This window comes from Aristolochia californica, unplaced genomic scaffold, assembly GCF_029961685.1.
Source record: "Aristolochia californica isolate CCGP_79_NKW_82.1479 unplaced genomic scaffold, dmAriCali1.0.hap1 SCAF_6, whole genome shotgun sequence".
In the NCBI taxonomy this organism is placed as follows: domain Eukaryota; kingdom Viridiplantae; phylum Streptophyta; class Magnoliopsida; order Piperales; family Aristolochiaceae; genus Aristolochia; species Aristolochia californica.
Genome location: NW_027182257.1, coordinates 123178 through 146172, shown reverse-complemented (window position 1 = coordinate 146172; position 22995 = coordinate 123178). Strand labels below are relative to the sequence as shown.

Genomic DNA, 22995 nt, shown 5'->3' with positions numbered 1-22995 from the left:
ATTTCTAATTCTTTTATATTGTTTCGTATTGACACATGCATACCTTTGGTGTTGATACTCGTATTGGTTACCTTTACCGTATGCACAAATTTTGAAACCATAAAATCGGCTGTATATCTGAGGCAGCAATGGTGTTGACCTGCGGCTTCGCAGCTCCTAGACCATCTTCTACGAGCAGGGACGCAGCGGATCCAGCGAGAAAAGATACACAGCTTCAGGGGCCTTCAGTCTTCTTCATAACGGATCGACCAATGTGATGGTGGCAATTTGAATTTCCGGGCCGCCATTTTTCTCCATTTAATAACATTCGGAAATGGCTTGGAATCCTTTCCTGGATATCTCTAATACTAAGCCGCTTTTCCTCGCTGTTTACACTACGGTGCTCGTCGGAATTGTGTTCTCCACCGTCTATGTCGTCTCCTCCCTTTACCCGGGCAAGCTCGTCTATTCAGAGGCTTGGTCTTCCTCTCCACCATTGTCGCGTAGGTTGCTCGGTTTATTTTTACATTCATGTTCCTTTCTTTAGTTTTGCTCCAGTGAACTGGGCAGCTACTCTTTAACTCGTTGCTATTCGTTTTCTCTGCTACTTTGATTGGCATTAAGCTCCACATTCTGCACAACATGGACAACCTTTGCATTTCGGGTTGTACTTATTAACTTTCATTTTAACATTTCTTGTCCGTCCTCATGACGAGTTCTGCTCCTATATCTGCTATGTGTTAAACATAAAAGTCCGCAGATTGCAATTGAATCACAAGCTCAAATTGCCTTTGTTCCACCAGTCGTGTTAGTGGGCAAATTTCAACATATTTACTTGTAAATTTCTTCGAAACTGGTTTTGAAACTACTCAACGAGATGTGTTTTTCCTTGTCATTGACACTGTATTTTACTGTCTATTGTGTAACAATTACACTGGCCATATTTGCATTGAGCTACTTTTAACGAGATAAAGAGTCATACACCCTGCCAAAAATACATATAGAAGATCTTGTATCTCAATTGCGTATAAAGTCAAGGAGCCAAAAAAAAACCTAGCCTGTTGTCTTAATTTTATTGTCTGAATATTCAATTGGAGTCAGGTACCACCAGCATATATATTTGTTCGGTTTTGGTATGATCTCAAATACTATCATAAAATGATGACACTGTTGTCTAGAAGAAGATGAGATATTGCAGGCTCTTTCTCAGGCTGCTTATTGCCATTTTTTTAGTGGTCAACAATCCTAACAGAGTTGAATCCATGCTCAACACGGGAATTACAATGAAACATGTTCAGAATATCAGTTTAAAAGTCATACTTGTTTGCATATTTTCAGGATCATCAGGAAGAAACCTTCGACTTAAGCTGAACATTTGCTAAGTGGGCTTCCTGTTAGTTTCGAATTCTTTGTTGGTGCTATCACTGGGGAAAGATTTGGCAAATGTGGTCTAGTGAAGTGGGATTAAAAAGATGGGGACCAACCAAGGCATTTAGCAGATCTAATTCAGGAAGTTGATATGATGTTTTTACAAGCTAGAAATTGGATGGTGGAGTGTTGGGAATGAAGCAGAAACCTATACAATGATTTTCTGGCCAGTCCTGGAGCTTTCTTACAATTGTTGATGTTTCAACATAACTTCCTATGTATTTTCCAATTGACAAAATGACTACTGGCAGTTGATGCTTGTTGCTCTTCATCTCTTTTATATCAATCTGCTTTTATTTCATTTGAACTCTCAGAATCTTTGAATTGCCGCCTTTTACAATGTCCTTTTTTTATGGCTAAAAGGAAAGAATATTTGATTTCTCCTTCCAAAATTTTTTTTAGCAAAGATGTTGAAAGAAAAATAAGATTGCCCCCATATTTTCAGTTATCTTAAAACAGGTTGAGCAGGAAAAAGCAAAGATGGAGAACAGATGGAAAATTGAATCGATAATCACCTTAGAAGAATCATAATTCCTTGAATATGGGGGTCCCCCTATTAATATTGGCTATCGTACTGGGAGACCCTAAAAATTGATACAACACAGTGATACATTTTGCATTTTGGTGCCATATCAGGTCTGTGTTGGATAAAACAGATAATAAAATATTAAAATTTGATACATAAGCAGTATCCAGTATCATGTCATCCAACTCAAAATCCATTACATGTTGCCTGACATACAATACCTATAAGCAGTAAGGCCAATATTATTATTCTCCCTGCTTTTGTTTGTCTGTTAACATTCAACAATTTTAATTGAATCCTCAGGTGAAGACTCTTTACAGAAGCAAAAGGTCCCTATATTTGCTCAGCCAAGTAAAGATACGGTTGCTAATGTTTCAACAGGTCCCGAGTCTGAGTTGGCAGTGCACTCCTCATATAAAGAAAGCATGTTCACAAGACCAATATGGGATGCCCCTTCTGCTGGTACAAAAATGCCAGATTTGAAGGCCTTTCGGTTGGCCAAAGAGATGGTCAAGTATCGTGCAAAAGACAATATTATTATTGTAACCTTTGGGAACTATGCGTTCATGGATTTTATAATCAATTGGGTGAAGCACTTGACAGACCTCAGGGTCTTTAACCTCCTAGTAGGTAAACTCTTTCTATCCTCAAATCTGCTCACCCGACAAGATGAGTACATCTAGTGGCAAGAGTTTTCTTCTTTTTTTTTTCCCCCAGGTTTAAGTTTTCTGCTTAATGCTTAAAGAAGTTCAAATTCGTGTCTTTTAGGTGCAATGGACACTAAGTTATTGGAAGCTTTGTATTGGAAGGGTATTCCAGTTTTTGATATGGGTAGCAATATAAATATAATAGATGTGGGTTGGGGTTCATCAACATTTCATAAAATGGGGAGAGAAAAGGTCATACTTATAAATGCTCTCCTCCCTTTCGGATTTGAGCTGTTGATGTGCGACACTGACATGGTTTGGTTAAAAGTAAGTTATTTTCTTCTTCAAGTTCCTGTGCTCACATTTCCTTCCTCAATTTTTTGAACAAGTTCTATATCTATTGCTTATGTTTGCTGTTAAAGAAAGTTTCTAAGTAAAAACTTGAACTGTTTAATTAGAGAAATATAAGCTCAGGACTTTTGTCTTGTCATACACGTTTTTAGCCTGGCAGTGGTAATCTTCTGTAGTTTTTCTCTATGCAATACCCTTATTTATATCCCTTCTTTTATCTCTCATTTTCCTTCTAGCATCTGAGCTGTTCTTGTTTCTTTGTTCCCATGTTGCCTTCATCCACTTTTTGCTTTCACAATATATAGCATGCCCATTGTAAATGAACTGGTTGCTGAGCAAAAACAATCATTAGCTCAACCTATTGAAAGTTATCGTTGGATGACACACTCCTAAATGTTGTTATAATGTGATAAATTAGAAAAGTTCTTTCCCAAAATAAAGAGCTAGCATTAGAAAGTTTATTTGTAATTTAGGAATCTACTTCCAAGTTCACAGCCATTGTAGGACTTCTGTTCACTAGCACCCCTGTTATGTTCAGACTCAATAGAAAATAACTAAACACGTTTGGCATGGATGAGTCACACCATAAACTGCATCCACTGGGACTATTTCCTGTCCTGTGATAAGTGGTTGGTTCTTTCCAAAATGGCTAGCCAATTTGATAGGCTTATTCCTAACTCATAAATTGGGCATTTTTCAAAATTAAAGCTGAGGATTCTTACTCACACATGTACTGCTTGTATGAAAATGTAGTTGAGCTTTCCCTGAGTCTAATGGAACATTGCTGGAAATTTGTGATTAGAGTAATGTGGCAAGTAAAAAATTTCTCCCCATCTTCATCTGCCATAGCATGTGCATATAGACAACTTTTAGTGTGATAACAGTTGTTAAAAAATACATGTAACAAAAATGAAAGAGAATTTATGTTCATTTACCTTCATAAATGAACCTAACAGGTCTTCCGCTGAAAGGTCAAGCAACCAAGGAGCCAACAAGTTGGTTTGCTGAGTTCATCTCATGTTTAACTTGCCAAGATATGTGAAGGAACAACATTATAATTTGGTCAAATGGTTTTCTTCCAAATTTGAAATATATAATAAAAATTGTTCTGGTCAATGTAATAGAAAGCTATTACCTATTCAAAGAGGGAATCATGTAGGGGGGTATGTAAGGGGAAAAAAAAAATTGATTAGCCTTCATATACAAAAAAAAAGAAGGAAAAGAAGCTGAAGATAAGCTTGGAAGCTCATTTTATTGTATAAATAGTTACTATTGTCCTGCAGTAAAAAACTCACATATTAAATATAATTGATTAATGTTAAGAAGAGTCCCTCATTCAGTCTGGAAAGAAAAGATCTTGTGCTATTACTTAAGAAAATACTTGTTTATTTTGGCTAGTTGTTTGTGGATGAATGTGCACCCAACTTTAATACAGTATCAAAGCAGGTCTATAAGTGATCCTCCACATAAAAATTATCCACGTATAGAAGCCATAAAAGAGAGCCTACACATGAAGGGAAGTGTTAAGAATAGTTCCACATTAATCCAAGAATAGAAAATTCTATGCTTATTTCTTGGGAAAATGCCTTACAACTTTGGCTAGTCATTGTCGGATGGATTTGGACCCAACTTTGATAAGTAAGATAAATAAGTGTCCTTTTAGGAGAGCTTCAAGATAGTAAATTTTGCTTACAATTTGTATGTTGAATTTCCGGAAAGGAGAAAAACTTCAGTGACTTGTTGTAATTTGAGTACGTGAGCCTCTATTTATAATAGAAGAAACAAGTAGAATCCAATTACAATTAAATTGCCCTTGTCCCAATTACAACCAAAGTTAAACACTAAAAGATAAGTCCTAGAACAATTAAACAATTGGACATAAATAGAAGACTTACATAATTAAAACACATTTAACTGAGACTCTTCTGTGAGACCTCCTTTCATGAGACTCTTCTTAGACTCCATATTAATTCTAGTTCCCTTGAGAGTCATGTAAGACTCTTCCATACCTGTTCTTCAACAGTCCCCCTTAAGTTGGAATTTATAACTTCAACTTGCAATGAAAATGATTCTTGGTCTTCAATTTTCTTTTGTTGAAAAAAAATCTTCCTAGATGTAAAAACTTGATCTTTTGTGCTCCCCCTTTCTTGAATATCTTGGTCACATAAAAATTACCACAACATGTGGAACAAAATACTTCTTCTTCTATTTGTCCCCCTCAAGTTGGGAATAAAAAGCACATAGAGACCTAACTTGGACAAAACACAATGTGAGAAAAGAAAATCACTTCCAATTGTATGACAAAGCTCCATACACAAGTTAAAATGGTCATAGTCTAAAACACACTCCGTTCAATTTTAAACTTTAGGGCACAACAAAGAGACTACTCAGTTTTTAAGAGTAGCTCAGACACAAATCACCTCTTGGGTAAAAAATAACATACTTGACTCGAGCAGAATTTTGGGCACACTCCTATACTTTTTAGGTGGTGGGTCTAGGCATTGTTTTGAAGTGATAAAAAACAAAAGATGATAAACTAAAGAAATGCTAGTGGAAAACAACTTTAATTGGAAGGAGGTGATTAATTCAGCACTCATACTTCCAAAGTGACCTTTTTTTTTTTTTTGAAAACTAAGGGAGACTATAACAGTAGAACTTAATAAATTTGACCAAGTATATATTTTTTGAGGTGACCATAATTTTTCGGCGTTAACTAATGGAAGATACACAACCAAGTAACCAAAACGCAAAACTTGAAAACAACATTGAAGCAAGATATTGCATAAATTGAATGAGTACATCATGGAGTGATTAAGTTTGACCAAAACTCTCAGATTAGAAGAAAAAAATTGGCTACAAAACTCGGATTTTAGGAGAAAAAGAAACTTAATTCACGTCATTGCATGGCGAGATAATAGGAGAGAACATAGGAAAAAAAAAAAAAATTCAGCAGAACTGACCATTGGCACTTCTGATATCGATATCTCCAAAATATAGCTCAAAATCACAAACGGTTTGTTGCTCAAGAAACTAGAGTCAAATATCTTTAAGTTTATACCTAATTTGATATAAAAAGCTTTGTTCTTGAATCTTTTCTGACCTTTTGATTTTTTTTATTCTATAGTTTGACCATTGTCGACTCCAATGTGAATATCTCCTTAAATATAGATCAAATTGACATAAAAAATTTTCTTTCTTAAACTAGACTCACAGAACCCACTTTGATACCATGTTGAATTTCTGGAAAAGAGAAAAACTTCAATGACTTTTTGTAATTTGAGTACATGAACCTCTATTTATAATAGAGGAAACAGGTAGTTACCAATCATAATTAAACTGCCCTTGTCCCAATTATATCGAAGGTTAAACACTAAAGGATAAGTCTTAGAACAATAAAAGAATTGGACATAAATTAAAAAACTTACATAAATAAAACACCTTTAACTGAAACCCTTATGTGAGACCTCCTTCCATGAGACTCTTCTTAGACTCCGCTATATTAATTTTGGCTCTGTGAGAGTCATGTAAGATTTTTCCATACCTGTTCTTCAACACTATACAATAAAGGAATAAAATGTGATGATATCTCACATGTTATTTTAGTTAAGTATCCCTTTAAGACTTTAACCTTACCTACTTTACTTTATATCCTAGAATTACATCCTATTTTACATAGTATGGGCCTGCTTTTCTTTTTTTCAAATTTTGTGAATACATATCTTATTTCATGTAGATAAATGCCTAAAATTTTGAGACAATTATTTTAGTCGTCAACTAGGGAAGTTGTGCAGTTTCAATGATCTCTTCTTAGGAAAACCCCTTGTCACAATTGCTCATCTCATTCTTGTTGAAGTGTAAAATCTATGACTTGCTAATTGCTCAATCAAAATTGCTAATTGCTAATTGCTAATCTATGACAAGTACTTCATATACAAAATTTTTCCCATCCTACATAAAGGCCAAGGCTGCTAAATTTGTGTATATTCTCTGCCTTAGATCTTCACTAGCGAAGGGTAAGAAAAAACCTAAGCACTCTTAAGTTTGAGACAATGAACTTCCTGAAAACAGCATGGAGCCTCCAAGGAGGTTGGATTCCCCCAATGATTCTACTTCTCAATTTTCATATGGATTTTTTTTCCTATTTGTAAGGAGAATCTTCAATGCACTACTAGCTTATTTTGGAGCACTAACTGATGCCTTGGTTTCTGTTTTCAAGTTACGTCATCGTTATTTTTATTCGACCAGCTTTAGATTGCATTCCACTTTTTATATCTTTATTTCGAAACTAAATATCCATCCTAGTTTTCTTTCTAATCTTGATTTCTTCTTCTATTATTTCATTCACAGAACCCTCTTCCATATTTAGCTCGTTTTCCCAGGGCAGATGTTTTAACTTCAAGTGATCAAGTCATACCAACAGTTGTTGATGATAGTCTGGAAATTTGGCAACAAGGTGACAACACAACGTCGACACTTTCCATTCTGCTAATCTGAAAAATACTTCTATTTCTGTTCAACAATTTACCTTGTTTCTCTTTTTTTTCCGAACATAAACAGCATCTCACTTTCCTCACCATATCCTTTTTGATAGCCATTCATGCATTTAACATATCATCAATACCCATTATAAGATTCCACAAGAATTGGCTGCTTGAGAAATAGTTGGCTTTTAGCTTGTTTCGGTTTGGCCTGTGCAGGAGTGGGCTCTTTTTAATTTTTTATCCTTTTCCTCCTTTTTAATGAAATTTTCATTATTCTCCAAAATAGAATCAGTCTGCTTGTATAGACTGAGAAATATCAGTATTAAAACCTGAATGATCCAAAAAAAATCTAAATTTCAAATGCAAATTAATATGAGAGGTATAAAAATCAAATTACGAGACAAGAACCAGCTTCTGTGCCTGATGAAAGCTGTGAAAGGTAGGAAATTAGGTGCTAACAAATGTGACAGAAGTAGACAAATGAGAAGGATGAAAGTCTGTGAAGAACATGACCATAAAGAGGAAAAAGGAAAAAGGAAAACCTACATCTCTGGCCAAAGATTGAGAGAGATAGACCAGTCTTTTTCTTCATGTTTGTGGTGTCAAGAATCTTCATCGACATTATCTGCTAGTGCGGATCTCTCACTGTCAAACTCCCAAAGAAGACCGGCAAGCCAGATATGCAAGTACCCGTTAATCCGTGGTAGTAAGGGTAAAAGTCCTGCATCTGTTATGGCAGCTGTAATTAGTGATCACCAGACATTCAATTGAGATGGTGGCTAGTTGGATTACTCCTTGTCAAGCTAGCTTAAATTCATTTTTTATGGAATCTCTTGGGACAATGCAAGTTGGCTGGTATTGGCAGTCTCATTGGCGACCATGATGGTTATATTTTACTTCTTTCTTTGGCCTCGTTGGTGTTATGAATTCAGCTGAAGCCGAGTTTATAGCTTTTTGCCTAGGGCTGAAACTCTATGCTTCTCCCTTCTGCCTGCTGCTAGCTGTTGTAGGAGATTCCATGATTGTAATTTCCTGGTTCAAAGGATCTAAGTTGCCTTCATGGAGATTTGACTGGATCGACTTGGAAGTGCGGCAGATTGCCAATCAACTTTGATATCTCTTGGGTTCACACACCTAGATCTGCTAATGTGCTAGCGGACTCCCTTGCCAAAATGTGTGCTCAGTGGTCTTTTTGTGGGCAGTTTTTACCATCTTTAGAATTGTTCCTTTTTTTTAAATTTTTTGTTCTCTCTCTCTTCCTAGTAAGACATCTCACTGGGTGCTGCCCTTCAACGTCTTGTTGTGGGCAATTCCTACCCTCTTTAGGGCTTTTTTTTTTTTTTGCCTTACTCTTTCTAATAAAATGTCTCACTATTCACAAGTTCAAGTTCATATATGATTAGGGGCATTTTAACTGACTCCTCATTCACTTCAAACAGTATCAGGGGCCTTGAATATAGGAATTTTCCACTGGCGACCTACAAACTCATCCAAAAAGCTGGCAAAAGAATGGAAAGAGATGCTCCTTGCTGATGAAACAATATGGGATCAGAATGGTTTCAATGAACTTATGCATAGAAGCCTAGGGTCATCAGTTGATGGAGAACCTGGACTTGTGTATGCTTTTGATGGTAACCTTAAGATGGGAATCTTGCCAGCAAGCATATTTTGCAGTGGGCACACTTACTTTGTTCAGGTAAACCTTCTGGTCTGCTGTTTAATTTGGTAATCCAAAGATGGTTTCTTGGTAGTCCCTTTATAAAGAGAAAATGAACGGTCCTTATGTATTTTGCTTGCATTAATGTCACATTTCATCAATTATCCTTATAGAATAGTTGAATATATAACTGCGACATAGTTAAGTATTTACTAAGCCTTCGAAACTGTATCCTTAGGCAATGTATCAACAGCTCAAGCTTGAGCCATATGCAGTCCATACTACATTTCAGTATGCAGGCACTGAAGGAAAGCGCCATCGACTGCGTGAAGCAATGGTCTTCTATGACCAGCCTGAGTATTATGATTCACCTGGTAATATTTGTCCCTTTATGCAATATATGATGCAGCTTGTACAGTATATAAGACTACAGGGCTTTTTTTAATGGTTCTTGTTTCTTTTTTAGAAGACACTATTTACAGTCCCATACGTGATCGATTTATTTTGTTCTAGTTATCTAGGCTGCTGTATACTTCGCCCATATACACATTGCTGGGGACGCCAGTATGCTCATTGGGCCCCAGTGGATCCAGCAATTATGGTTAAAATTATTTTTATTTTATCTTTCCAGATATTACTGGATTTGATTTGATAGTGATCTCATCTATTTTGAATTTTAAATTTCAATTTTAATTTTAGTTTATCTTTCTGATTTGATTAGATAGTGATCTTATCTATTTTCATTTTAAATTTTAATTTCAGTTATTTACAGGCTGTAACAGGATGTTGAAATTCAGCCTTGATAATGAATTTTTGAAATCTCCCTTGTTTTCGGGTCTCTCCCTCTCTCCCTCCCCTTTCTTCTTCTTCTTTCTTCTTTATCCTCCTTCTAAATTATTCTTCTCTATTCTCCTATTCCTCATTCTGATACGACATTCTCTCATATCGCATACGACAATTAAAATCCATGCCTTGTCATGTGCTTGTCCCGCATCACCCATGCTAAAATAATGACTTAGGGAAGAGTTTGGACACTAAGAACTCAAACAAGTCCTATCATTCTTGTTAGAGTTCAGAGGCATTTTGGTAATTTTACTATGATGTATTGTGTCTTGATGTTCTAATTAGCAAGATATTAATTAGGGAAGTCCAATGATGTAATCATTTTTTTAATGGTTGTAAGTGGTATGAAGTGTCATAGAAGCGGTAACTCACTTAAAAGTTGTTTAATAAAAGGATTAGGGGTCGACCAGACACCGTAACGAGACTGAATTCAACGCAATCTCTTTCTTCCACTCTCTTCTCTTCCTTCTCTTCTCCTCTCTTTATTACTTCTTCTTTTCTTAGTTTTCAATTTTATGTATTTATTTTTAGTTATCCAGGCTATTGGTTAAGCTGAATTGACATATGTCATTCTACTTTAAGTCCTAATTACAAATCATGTAAGCCACTTCAAGACTTGACTTTTGACTCAATGTATCACATTTTAGCCAGTTCATGAAGGTCCATGCCTAATCCCATTTCTATTCCATAAAGGAGTCGGAAAGAAATTATTTATTTGTTAGTCGCTCTGTGAATGACCAACCTGAAGGTTTCTATCTTGAGATCCTGGTATGAATTCAGTTTTATGTTTAGACAATGGATGCAAATGTTCTCTATAAGATAGCATGAGATGTGTTTTGGTGGAAATAGTGAATCTAGATGAGTCTTTGATTTTGTTGCCGTTTAGCAGATGGGTTACTCTAGCACTAATTGTGACTAACAAGAGGTTCCTGGGTTTCGCTTTACTTCTTCATAAGGGCTCTTCTCTTTAAACATTTAATGCAGAAAAACTCAAATACTTGGTAGGGAATCTCAGTGCATTTGTCAAATTATAACAGATGCACATAGGGAATCCCAATTTTCTGTTAATACCGATGTTTTAAGAATTCTCAAAACACATACATGGTCTTGTAGATTTAGAGAAGTGAATAATGGAGTACTTTTTTTTTTTTTGAAAAAAGATACAATAGAATATTTTTGAGTTGATTTGATCACAGTTAAGAAGTTGAAGATATATTAATGTCATTAAGGGCATGTGTGAGGATGCTGTAACTATTTAAAGAAGAATGAGTGGGGACAAAAAGCTTTGTTGTTCTTTTTCATGAATCTAGAAAAGACATATTGGGGAACTAGAAAATAGAGGCAGGCTTTAGATTCAGAGATTTTCTACGTCAGCCAATCTAAGATAGAATGTATAATCTAAGAGTTAGCTGACAATCCAAGAGGGATTGTTCCAGTGCAATTAAGGTGACTCTTCCTGTACCTTGGCTTGATCATTCAAAAGGAAGGGGAGATTTAGAAAGATGTAATACAGTGAAATTTGGATGGCTGAAATAGAGATTGACAGCTGATGTGCCCGTCACTTCCTTGAAACATTCAGGCAAACTTGTATAAAATAGCCATTAAAGCCTCTATGCCTTATGGATTAGAGATGTGGGCAGTGAGGAGCCCATTCTCCAAAAGCTGCCAATGGCAAGGGCAAGGATGCTAAGGTGGATTTACAGCAACTTAGAAAGTCAAAACTAGAAATGAAAATATCAGAAACATTTTACCCTAAATATTAAGAGGTCTGAGCATGTCCAGACCTAGTAGCGCCTCAATTAGAAGGGTTTTTTATTGTTATTTGAGAACTGATAAGATGAGAAAATGTATTGAAGCAGTCTGAAATATTGGAAAGACAATCTAGCAATAGAAATGAGAAAGCAGAATGTAGAAAGGCTTATGTTACCAACCCAAAAGAAATGGGGACAAATCTCTGATGCTGATGTTCACAATTGCAATATCTGTACGAGTGACGAAATTCTCCAACTTGTTTGTTCATATTCATCATGACTGTACTAAAAATAAAGCTGTATACTAAATGTGTGGCATATTACTGGTTTCCCTTTTTTTCTTTTTTCTTTTTTGCATAAATGATCCAAAATTCCTTCCGACATTTTGGCAGGAGGTTTCTTAACTTTTAGACCAAACATACCCAGAAGCCTGTTGCTTGATGGAGATCACACAGTCGACTCACACTTCTCTCTTGTCAATTTCCAAGTATGCAATTTCTCTGATTGTGCATCTTTATTTCATATTATAATAATCAAACTCAAATTCATGTGACATCTCATCGCTCTCTCTCTTTCACAAACAGTTGAAGCAGATAAGGATTGCTCTGGCCATCACGTCACTGTTGAATCGAACGCTGGTAAGGCAAACCCAAGCCTTATTGCCACATTTTTCCTTTTATTTTTCTGTTATTCATTTTTTTCTTTATTTTTGGTTTTTTTTGGGTGGGTGGCAGGACATTTTGAACTGAGATTTCACTAGGAGAAGAAAAAACTACAACTGCTTTCCTAGGGAAGAGGACATAATGATTCTCTTTTAATTATTTTGTAGCTATTATTTGTTGTCAGTAACCATAATTACTGGGCTTAAATGTCTTTTCTCAATTCATTTGCAATTTTCAGAATCAGAGCAGGTGCGTGTCATCTTGTTTTATATTTTTTTATGAACAGACTCGAAGATCAAGATATATTGGCATTACTCTTTCAGGGATTAGTCATGCAGTAATGCATTACAAAGGGATATCTTAACAACGCATTGGGTTGAAGAAATCCCTCATAAGGTTTATTTTTTATCTTAAAAAGAAACAAAGAAATCTTTTCTGGGGAATTATGTGTTCTGAAGTACTATTTCCGATACCAAAGTTATGGGAGGTATTTTTGGCATGACTTGGAACTAATCTGGACTGTTTTACATGGCCATCCTGGCTCAGTTTTAAAACAGGTCAGTTGTTGGCTTTATGTTTCAGTCACCTATGAAATTAAGGTCAACTAAACCATTTCTTTTACTGAGTGTTGTATTTTGTTTTATGTAGTTCCCAGTGGGTTTGGTTTCATTTTGGCCTGGATCACGTTATGTTAGTTTTATTTGTCACAGAGATCAACTGGGGTAATTTTTTTTTTCTTTATATGCTTGACTATGTTCCTAAAAAGAGTAACTTTGGCTCAGTGTTCAGATGGGAGGGGGTGTTGGGGGGGGGGGGGGGTGGTGAGCTCAACATTAAAAAAAAAAAGCTACTTTTTTTATGGGAGTAGGGAGCCTACAGCTATGGCTTAGTTTGGAAACAGAAAACTGTTATCGTATGTAAGGGACAAAATTGTAAATATCTATTTTTCTAAGGGTATTAGTGTAATTTCTGTTTTAAATCTCTATACCTATGTATCGAACAGAAAATCGAAGAGTTCCTTCGATTCTTCGTTTTCGGAAAATAAAGATGGATTTCGGAAACATTGTCATGGTATCAGAGCTTCGTTCTGCGTCCTGATTTTTGTTTTTCCGAGCTTTTTCGGCGCCTTTGGCGGTCTCGGTTCGGTGGTGGAGAAATCGGCTTATCTTTCCCTCTTTCTCGGTTCTCGATTTGTAGTGGCTTTCAGAGGGTCTTGTGGGTTTTTCTTTTGGATTTCGGAGGTTCCTCTCTCGGCTTTAGCGAATTTCGGCAGCTCCTCTCTCAGGCATTTCGGTTTTCTGGTGTTCGACGGGACCATCTTCGTTTTTGGTCTTGGACGGTTTGTTCTTGGTGTTCGACGGGGTCATTGGCTTCGTTTTTTTTTTGGTGTGCGACGAGAGCCCACTCCACGACGTTTCTTTTGCTCGGTACACGTGTCGCAGCGTCTGCCGCGACCCTTTTCTACCACTACAGCCCCTCAAGAGTGGCTCATCTTCACGTAGGGGCATCATGTCATCTGATAAGGTCGACCAGTTCCCTCTCCATTTCACTGGTAAAAATTACAGTGCCTGGGAATTTCAGTTTCGTTTATTTGTCACGGGAAAGGAGTTATGGGGTCATATCGATGGGACTGATCCCGCACCTCGGGAGGCCGAGGCTTTGTCCAAGTGGACAGTCGAGGATGCTAGGGTCATGACCTGGATCCTTGGCTCCGTTGAGCCTCACTTTGTTCTCAATTTGCGGCCTTATCGAACTGCGGCTGACATGTGGCGTTATCTCGCCCAAGTTTATCATCAAGACAACTCGGCTCGGCGTTTTCAATTGGAGTATGAGATGGCTCATTTCACACAAGGCAGTCTATCCATCGAGGAATATTTTTCAGGTTTTCAAAACCTTTGGGCCGACTACGCCGACATTGTTCATTCTACTGTTCCCGTTATAGCTCTCTCTGCTATTCAAGCAGTGCATGAAACAAGCAAGAGAGATCAATTCTTGATGAAGCTCTGTTCCGATTTTGGCATTGCACGGTCTAATTTGATGAATCGTCATCCTGTCCCCTCTTTAGCTGCTTGTTTCAGTGAACTCCTCCGTGAAGAGCAGCGTCTAGCCACTCAGGCTAGCATCGAACATCGGGTTGACATTAGTGCCCCTGTCATTGTGGCTTATGCCACCCAGGCGAGGAATAAGGGACGAGACATACGTCCTGTTCAGTGCTATTGTTGTAAAGCTTTTGGTCATGTTTCTCGGGATTGCCCTAGAAAGTTTTGTAGCTACTGCAGGAAACCCGGTCATATCATCACTACTTGCTCCATTCGACCTCCGCGGCGGCCGGATACTGCTTATCCTGCCTACGTTGGTGCCTCTAGTTCTACGGCATTGCCTGCTGCCTCGCTGGTTGTTCCTCTTGCATTGTCTGCTGCCTCGTCGGTTGTTCCTGCTGCACCTACAACTTCCGCCCCACCGACCACACTCACTCCTGAGATGGTACAACAGATGATCCTTTCTGCTTTCTCTACTTTTGGGCTCTCAGGTAATCCTAACATTTCTTCTAAGTCATGGTATTTTGACTCCGGAGCTTCTAATCACATGACCAATACTGTTGTTTCTCTTTCCAATGTCCGCAATTATGATGGCCCTCAGAAAATTAACACGGATGGCAGTTCTCTGCCTATCAGTGTTGTTGGTGATCTTTCCTCTTGTTTAACTGATGTTTTTGTGTCTCCTGACCTCTCCACAAATCTTATTTCTGTTGGTCAATTGGTTGATAATAATTGTAATGTCCATTTCTCTCGATCTGGTTGTGTTGTGCAGGATCAAGTGTCCGGGACGATGATCGCGAAGGGGCCTAAAGTGGAACGACTCTTTCCTCTTTATCCTAGTTTTCCTTTTTTTTCTTTTGCCTGTCATGTTGTTAATTTTGGGCCTCAGATGCGGCATAAACGTCTAGGCCACCCCAACTCTGATGTACTTCGAAAATTATTTAATTCAGGTGTTTGGGGACATAAAGTGTGTTCTTCTCTTGATCTTTCTTTTGAATGTCCATCATGCAAACTTGGCAAAAGTAAAGTTTTACCTTTTCCTCACAATGCCTCTCATGATTTACGATGTTTTGATCTTATTCGTACTGATGTTTGGGGAATTGCTCCTGTTGTTTCTCATGCGCATTACAAGTACTTTGTCACCTTTATTGATGACTGTAGTCGGTTTACTTGGGTTTACTTTCTACGGGCTAAGGCCGACGTTTTTTTAGCATTCCAGCATTTTCTTGCGCTTCTAGAGACTCAATTCTCTGCCAAAATCAAAGTCTTGCGCTCTGATTCTGGCGGCGAATACATGTCTCATGCGTTTCAAGTTTTTCTCTAAAGCACAGGGATCGTCTCTCAGCGCTCCTGTCCTTCGACACCGCAACAAAATGGTGTTGTTGAGAGGAAAAATTGTCATCTTCTTGATGTGGTCCGCACCCTTTTACTTGAATCCTCTGTTCCTTCTCGTTTTTGGTGTGAAGCGCTTTCTACTTCGGTTCATTTGATAAATCGTTTACCTTCTCCTACATTACATCATGTTTCTCCCTTCTTTAAGTTGTTTGGCCGTTCTCCTTCATATTCTGCTCTTCGGACATTTGGTTGTGTTTGTTTTGTGCATCTTCCTGCTCATGAACGACATAAACTTACAGCTCAATCAGTTAAATGTGCTTTTCTTGGTTATGCTATCCCTCAAAAGGGTTATGTTTGTTATGATCCTCTTGCTCGTCGTCTACGTGTTTCTCGGAATGTGGTTTTCTTTGAAAATCAATTTTTTTTTCAATCTCATGTTGAGCCGCCATCTACTTTTTTATCTCTTGTCCCTTGCTTTGATGATTCTCCTCCAGTTGTGGAACGGTTCAAACCTGGTTTTGTGTATGGCAGACGTAGTGGCCATGAGCTTGGTTCTACTTCCTCTGTGCCCCCTCCCGATCTTGTCCTAGCGCTTGATCCTCCTCCTGCTCCAGCTTCCCCCGCTGTTCACCGGTCTACTCGCCCTTCTCGGCCTCCTCATTGGTATGGTTTCTCCTCCACTGTATCTCCTGTCACCCCTGGGCTTGGTTTGAGAAATTTCGTGGCACTCTGATTCTCCACCGGTTTACACAGAGTCAGTATGATTCATCTCTCTTCTATCATAAGTCTACCGCGGGCATGGTCATTCTCTTGGTTTATGTGGATGACATCCTTATTACTGGCACTGACTCTGGCCTGCTTCGCAAGCTGCAACAGGTGTTACATGCCACTTTCCATATGAAAGATCTTGCCCAGCTCACGTATTTCTTAGGCCTGGAAGTCCATCATCGGGCCACTGGTATTTTCTTAAACCAGCATAATTATCTTCAAGATATTATTACCTTGGCTGGTTTAGAGGACACTTCTTCTGTTGCTACTCCTATGGAGGTCAATGTCCGGTACAGGAAAGATGAAGGGGACCTTCTCGATGACCCTACTATCTATCGGCGCTTGGTTGGGAGTCTCATCTACTTGACCACTACTCGCCCCGACATCTCCTATGTCGTTCATTAGGTCAGTCAGTTTATGTCCTCTCCTCGTCATCTCCATATTGCTGCCGTTCGGCGTATCATCCGCTATCTTCAAGGTTCTCCTACTCGTGGGTTATTCTTTCCTACAGGCTCCTCCCTTCAACTTATTGGTTATAGTGATGCTGATTGGGCTGGGTGTCCGGATACCCGTCACTCTACTACGGGTTGGTATATGTTTTTAGGTGATGCCTTAATTTCTTGGCGTTGTAAGAAACAGGATCGTGTTTCTAAATCTTCTACTGAAGCTGAGTATCGTGCCATGTCTACTGCTTGTTCTGAGATTGTATGGCTACGCGGTCTTCTTGCGGAGCTTGAGTTCCCTTAGACTACTTCTACCTCTCTTCATGCTGACAACACTAGTGCTATTCAGATTGCCACCAACCCTGTTTTCCATGAACGCACCAAGCATATTGAGGTTGATTGTCATTCTATCCACGATAGCTTGGATAGTCGAGTGATTCTCTTCCTCACATTTCTTCGGATCTCCAAGTCGCCGATGTCTTCACTAAAGCAATGACTCGGCAGCGGCATCAATTTTTGGTTGGCAAATTGTTGTTGGTTGATTTCCCAGCATCAATTTGAGGGGGGATGTTATTGTATATAAGGGACAAAATTGTAAATATCTATACCTATGTATCGAACAGAAAATCGAAGAGTTCCTTCGATTCTTCGTTTTTGGAAAATAAACATGGATTTCGGAAACATTGTCAAAAACATGATGCAGGACTCGGCAAAGCTACTGTAGTGATGGTGAAGAGAGTAGAAGGGAAGGAGAAGAAGAACGGAAGAAGAGAGGAGGAAAAGTGGGAGCAAGGGGACACCGAGAGAGAGAAAGGGAGGCAAAACTTTGCAATGTCCTTCAATTACAAGCTTCATGGATTTAAATAGAGACCCAAAACCCTAGGTAAGTCCCCTCATGACAAAATGACCAAAATGCCCCTGAAAAATAAAACAATTAATTCTAAGGCCAATACAAGATGTAAATAATTAAACTAACAATTAATCTGTCCTAAAAGCCTCACTCCCCAACCATAGCGTAGTGGGTCTAGTCATAGTCCGGTATCTTCGAGTATAGACTCGTGTACAAAAGGGGTGTCCTCACCAAAGCATTCCCAGCTCAGTTATAAGGAGAAATTAGCGATCAATCATTCATTTTGCCCCGCATCCCACCATGCAATCAATTGCATGGAAGCCTCCCTCTTGAGAATTGGTTGAAGCTCAACAATTGATGGAAGCTCTAGGGAAAATCCTGGACCTGATGGTGGTAGGGGAATGATTCAGGACTCACTGGGGACAATTCTCCTTGTTTACTCTGCACCATTTGGGCAATGTAAGTCCTCGGTGGTGGAACTCCAAGCTCTCCTTCAGGCCTTTGGCTATATGTCGATTTTTTTAAAGGTGATTTTGTTGTAGTCACTTCTTGGGCATTGGGGAACAAGCCCCCGCTGGGTGATTCTTGGAGTGTTCCAACAAAATCAAGGATATTTTGCCCATTTGCTAGCAGCATGTTCGCAGAGAAGCAAATGGGATGGCAGATAGCTTAGCTAGAGAGGGGATCAGCTGTCAGCATCTAGCTTTTGACCCGGGCCTCCCTATTTTTCTCTTCTCCTTGTACTTTGGTTTGCTTGTTCTTTTGTTTTCTTTCCTGTTTTCCTTTTCGGTGTAGCCCCTTGAGCACTTTCTTCGGTGCTTTCCTCCTATTGTACTTTATGCCCCTTTGTTTGGCTCTTTTAAAGAATTCTGCCTTCTTATGGTCCTCAAAAAAAAAAAAAAACAAAGGGGCACTCCAACTGAAATGGCAATGTGATCTTTCAATTTCTCATTTCCAAAAAAAAAGACATTTTCACCTTCTGTGGTCTGAAAGTGCCCACCTGTTGAGCTGTGCCTTTTTCTTATTGGAAGATCTTCTGAGTTGTGCCTTAAGCATCCAAAATTTCAAATACAAAGGATTTAGAAGTGATGTCATTCGGCCATAAGGATAATTGTTTCAATTTATGAATTACTATTGCAGAATTAAATTATTTTATTCTGGAAAACTGCATTGATATGGTGAAACTTTCTTGTGGTACAAAGTTTCTATAACCAAAGTATCTAAGATATTTTCCTTTCTAATAATAAAAAATATATTGATTTGAAGAATTGAGGGGCAGAATCAACATTTTAAGAGAAAAAGTACAATGAAAGGTAAGCCGCACCAAGAGGCTGGTAGGAGGTTTCCTCTCTTGCTGTAAAATGTAGCTTGGGGTTAATTGATACTGAGATATGCCTCCCATAAATATCAATAGGGAGCTTCTAATCTCATTCAAAAAAGGGTGCTTCTGATCTTATATTTTCTTGGAAAGCATTCACAACTAATGAAAATAGCAGAATCCCCTTAACCATTGTAGGTCCAGCTGCCTTTCCTTAAACCTTGAAGTATTAATATTGATCTCACCATGCTCTGATGGTGTTTCTATGTCCATGTTGTTTTGAGCAACGGACAGAATTCTTATGGTCACATGTGAGTGCTTATATCTTGTGACGACATTGTGGAGACACACGTTACTATAAGAATCTTTTCCTCTGATACCAATTCTAAAGATGATTGAATAACAAAAGCTGTCTTTTTCCCTTTTTTACACCCAGCGAGAGAAAGGGGCAATGTTTTTTTTCTTTTTTGCGGCAATTGACATAAATTGCAGCTATAAGATTTAACATGCTTTCACCCAGTGTGTATGCAATATGACATATGTTGCTGACGTTGTTTACTTGACTTCTTGTCTTGTTTTCAGGTCATGCCTCCACTATGGTGCAGACTGGACAGATTGTGGTTTGGGCATCCTGGAGCTCTGCCAGGCACAATGACGAGACAACCTTTTCTTTGCCCTATGGATCATGTGTTTGAGGTATGGTTAATATTTTGAGGATTCAGTACTGTTCTAATTTATTTCTGAATGATGATATGACTGAATATAGAAAAATTTAAGTATTTACGCTTCTCTGTTTATGATATTGCTTTTCCCTGTTTCTGGACAGTAACTTTAAGCTTCATCTCAATGAATATTCGCACACGTGTACATTTTATTTATTTATTTATTTGTCTTAATTTGGTGTAATATGAAACAAGAAGAGAATAATGTTGAATCTGTAAGGTAAGAATGACTGGAAGCCATACAACAAACGCAGGTGAACGTCATGTTGAGGGGACAGGGAATGTCAGAGGAAGAATTTGGCCCTAATATCGGTTTCAGAGAGTACTCTTTTCTTGAGAATACTTTACTTCCTGAACAGGTACTGTCAGACTTCATTGTCTGAATAAGCAGTAGAATTAGGACCTATAGCATATGCATTTGTCAGTGTCTTTTACATGACTGGAGCATTTTCCTTCTGGCTATTTCAGGTCAAAGCATCGCAACTTGAAGTTCAACTTTGTGATGACAAATCTCTAAATTGTATTTCTAATGGGACAGCAGACAACAGTGGCGTTGTCAGATTACAGAAGCATAGCAGTGAAGAAGTGGTATTCTAATTTCTTTGGTCAACGTGATGATTTAATGATAGAATTATTCGTAACAGATGATCTTGATTTTATTATTGGGTACATTTACGCTATGCATGAAGTAATCAGGAGTTTTGCCCCTCTCTCTCTCTCTCTCTCTCTCTCTCTCTCAAACTAACGATGTCACTGTGTACATTTTTTAGTTAACAACAGTTTTCTCCTCGTACCAAGATGTCAAAGTGATAAAGTTCTCATCAATGGAAGATGCCTTGGGTTTTACTAATAAGGTAAACTCTCTCTCTCTCTCTCTCTCGATCATTGTGTGTGCGACTAGTGTGAATATACAAGGAACAGAGATGGGTAAGTGACTTGTTTATCCGAATTATGTGCTTTTCAACCAGGTGAGAGAAGCAAAGTTCAGGAATCGAGTCAAGAGGTATGTGGGAATGTGGTGTTGCATGGAAAACCGTGATCGTGGCCATATATATTATGACATGTTCTGGGACGAGAAACCAGGTTGGCGACCAGTCCCACCAGCCACTCCGGAGGATGATCGTCCTCCTTGGTAAATCTGCTCCATGCTATTTAGCTATTCTATAAATGATCGAGGAAAGGAAAATTTTCCGGGCAGCCCCTACCTTCTCTTGTTATTCATTAAATCTAACATCTGCTACTGGTATGTAAGAATGAATTATAGGTGGATATAGATGCTATGTTTTACTTGTTAAATAGAGAAAATGGATAGTCCGAGTAAAGAATATTTGCTCCTAAAACAGTATGAAATTTTTGACACTTTCAGAAAGATCAATTCAAAAAAGCTTATTCTTAGCTTTCAATCAGAGTCTTTTCTGTTCCAGTATCTGTCGGAATTAACATTCAAGCAACTTATAAGATTACATCTTTCAGCATATTTCAAGACATAATGCTCGTCAATGCTCACACGGTTTAAAAAAAAAAAAAAAAATTCTGTTACCCTGGTGGAACCAGAATTCGTTCGGCTGCTTCAAGGAACTGGCTCCAGTACTCGTTCCTTGGCCTAAGACTGAACCCATTACTGACCTGATCACGGCCAGTGGCCTTTCGCACTTCCAGCCAACGCATTTCTTATATCAAAAGCTGACTTAGCAACCGAAACCTCCAACAAGCTTGAAGCCCCAGCGTCCGGTGAGCTATGATAGTAATAGGAATAATCTTCCGACCCATCTGACAGCGCGGAAAAATCTTCTCGCATCAGCAGCATGTTGTGGAGGATTGCGCATGCTCCAATACATGCTACAGCCAGGTTGGTTTCCTCCTCGATGGGCTGGCTCAGAATTCCCCACTTCCTTAAACTGGCAATGGTTCTGAGAGCTGGGTGACTCAGCGACTCATGAACAGCATTGAAATCCTCTTCGCTGGACAGCGGTGCAGGGTCTTCAAATGGAACCATTAGCCATGGGAGCAAGGGATAAGCTCCATTTCCGATCACATACTGAGGAACACCAATTCCATTCAGATATACTGGCGAAGAATTTAAGAGCTGCCCGCCTGTGATATTCTTGTAAAAGGTCGAACATTTGAGAATTTGGAAGTCGCCTTTATTTCCGCGGTAGCCAGCTGCTATGCTTAAAATTTTGGAGGAGGCATCGACGACAATTTGGGCAGTGATACTCTCTTCTTCTTCGATTCGTCGAAAGTGCGTGCAGCTTAAAATGCCACAGCAATTTGGAAGGCCGCCGCCGAGGGTTTGGAAGGAACTGGAGACAGAGAGGATGTCGCATGGAGAAGGGAAAGCAAGCCAGAAACGGAAATTGGTGCAGAGAACACGACAGAGTTGTTTGGTGCAGAATTTGGAGGTGGAGAGGGAGACGTGAAATCGGCTGGAAATGTCGCCGTACGAAGAGCCCGTAGCGAGGCGGAAGAGCCCAATAGCCAGGCGGAGATGCGCGGAGAGGTTGAGGTGGGATCCAGCAGGGTCCCGGCAGTCGAGGAGGGGCTCGAGGAGGCCAGAGAGCCACTCAAATGTAGGGGAGGTCATGTTGAAAATTGATGGGTAGGAATCGGGATTGTGGAGAACGGCTAAGGAAGAGGGAAAGGGGATCGAAGATGTTGAGGGAGGTGAACGCGATTTGGGCTGTCGTTTGCGCTTTCTGAAGGAAGAAGAAGAAGAAGAAGAAGAAGAAGAAGAAGTAGAAGTAGAAAAAGAAGCAGAAGAAGAAGAGGATGTATTAGGCGACGCCAGAAGCGGATGGGAGCGAAGAGTCCGAGAGAGGGCCAGCTGCGAGGAAGTAAGGAGGTAGAGGAGGAGAGCAGTGTTGCTGCTAATTGCCGTCCCAAGAAAGGGAGAAGAGGAGAGATGATCACTAACGCAGGTGGCATCGTTGTTGGGTGGAACAGGGAAGAGAAGGAGAAGGATGACAAGGAGGAGCTCTGAAATCACGCCTGGAAGAAGGGCAACGGCCGTCTTCCGAGCTTCCTCCATCGTTCCCCTCCACGAGTCGTCTATTCCCGCTCCAGGCTCCAACTTCCAAGAGGACCGGCCTCAACACCCTTTCTGCTCTCAGCTATTCCATTCGTGTTCTTTTCTGCAAAGGGAATTTACAGGTAAACCCTTGAAAACAATGTATCTACACATTATTGATAAATTTA

General features: G+C 39.1%; 2 protein-coding genes across 2 annotated transcripts; one reads left to right on the top strand and one right to left on the bottom strand.

Moving 5' to 3' along the window:
- Positions 1-112: 112 nt before the first annotated feature.
- Positions 113-21203, top strand: LOC137934084 (arabinosyltransferase XEG113-like). The gene is made up of 13 exons (XM_068778305.1): positions 113-482; positions 2237-2563; positions 2702-2907; positions 7279-7384; positions 8852-9108; positions 9308-9443; positions 12056-12150; positions 12248-12301; positions 19661-19774; positions 20055-20159; positions 20269-20388; positions 20571-20654; positions 20769-21203. Exons 1-13 carry the CDS (start codon positions 314-316, stop codon positions 20934-20936), a joined length of 1941 nt encoding a protein of 646 aa, XP_068634406.1. The 5' UTR covers positions 113-313; the 3' UTR covers positions 20937-21203.
- LOC137934085 (protein ALP1-like) lies at positions 21143-22911 on the bottom strand. The gene has a single exon (XM_068778306.1). The coding sequence runs from the start codon at positions 22826-22828 to the stop codon at positions 21431-21433; it is 1398 nt and encodes a 465-aa protein (XP_068634407.1). The 5' UTR covers positions 22829-22911; the 3' UTR covers positions 21143-21430.
- Between the last annotated feature and the right edge of the window lie 84 nt (positions 22912-22995).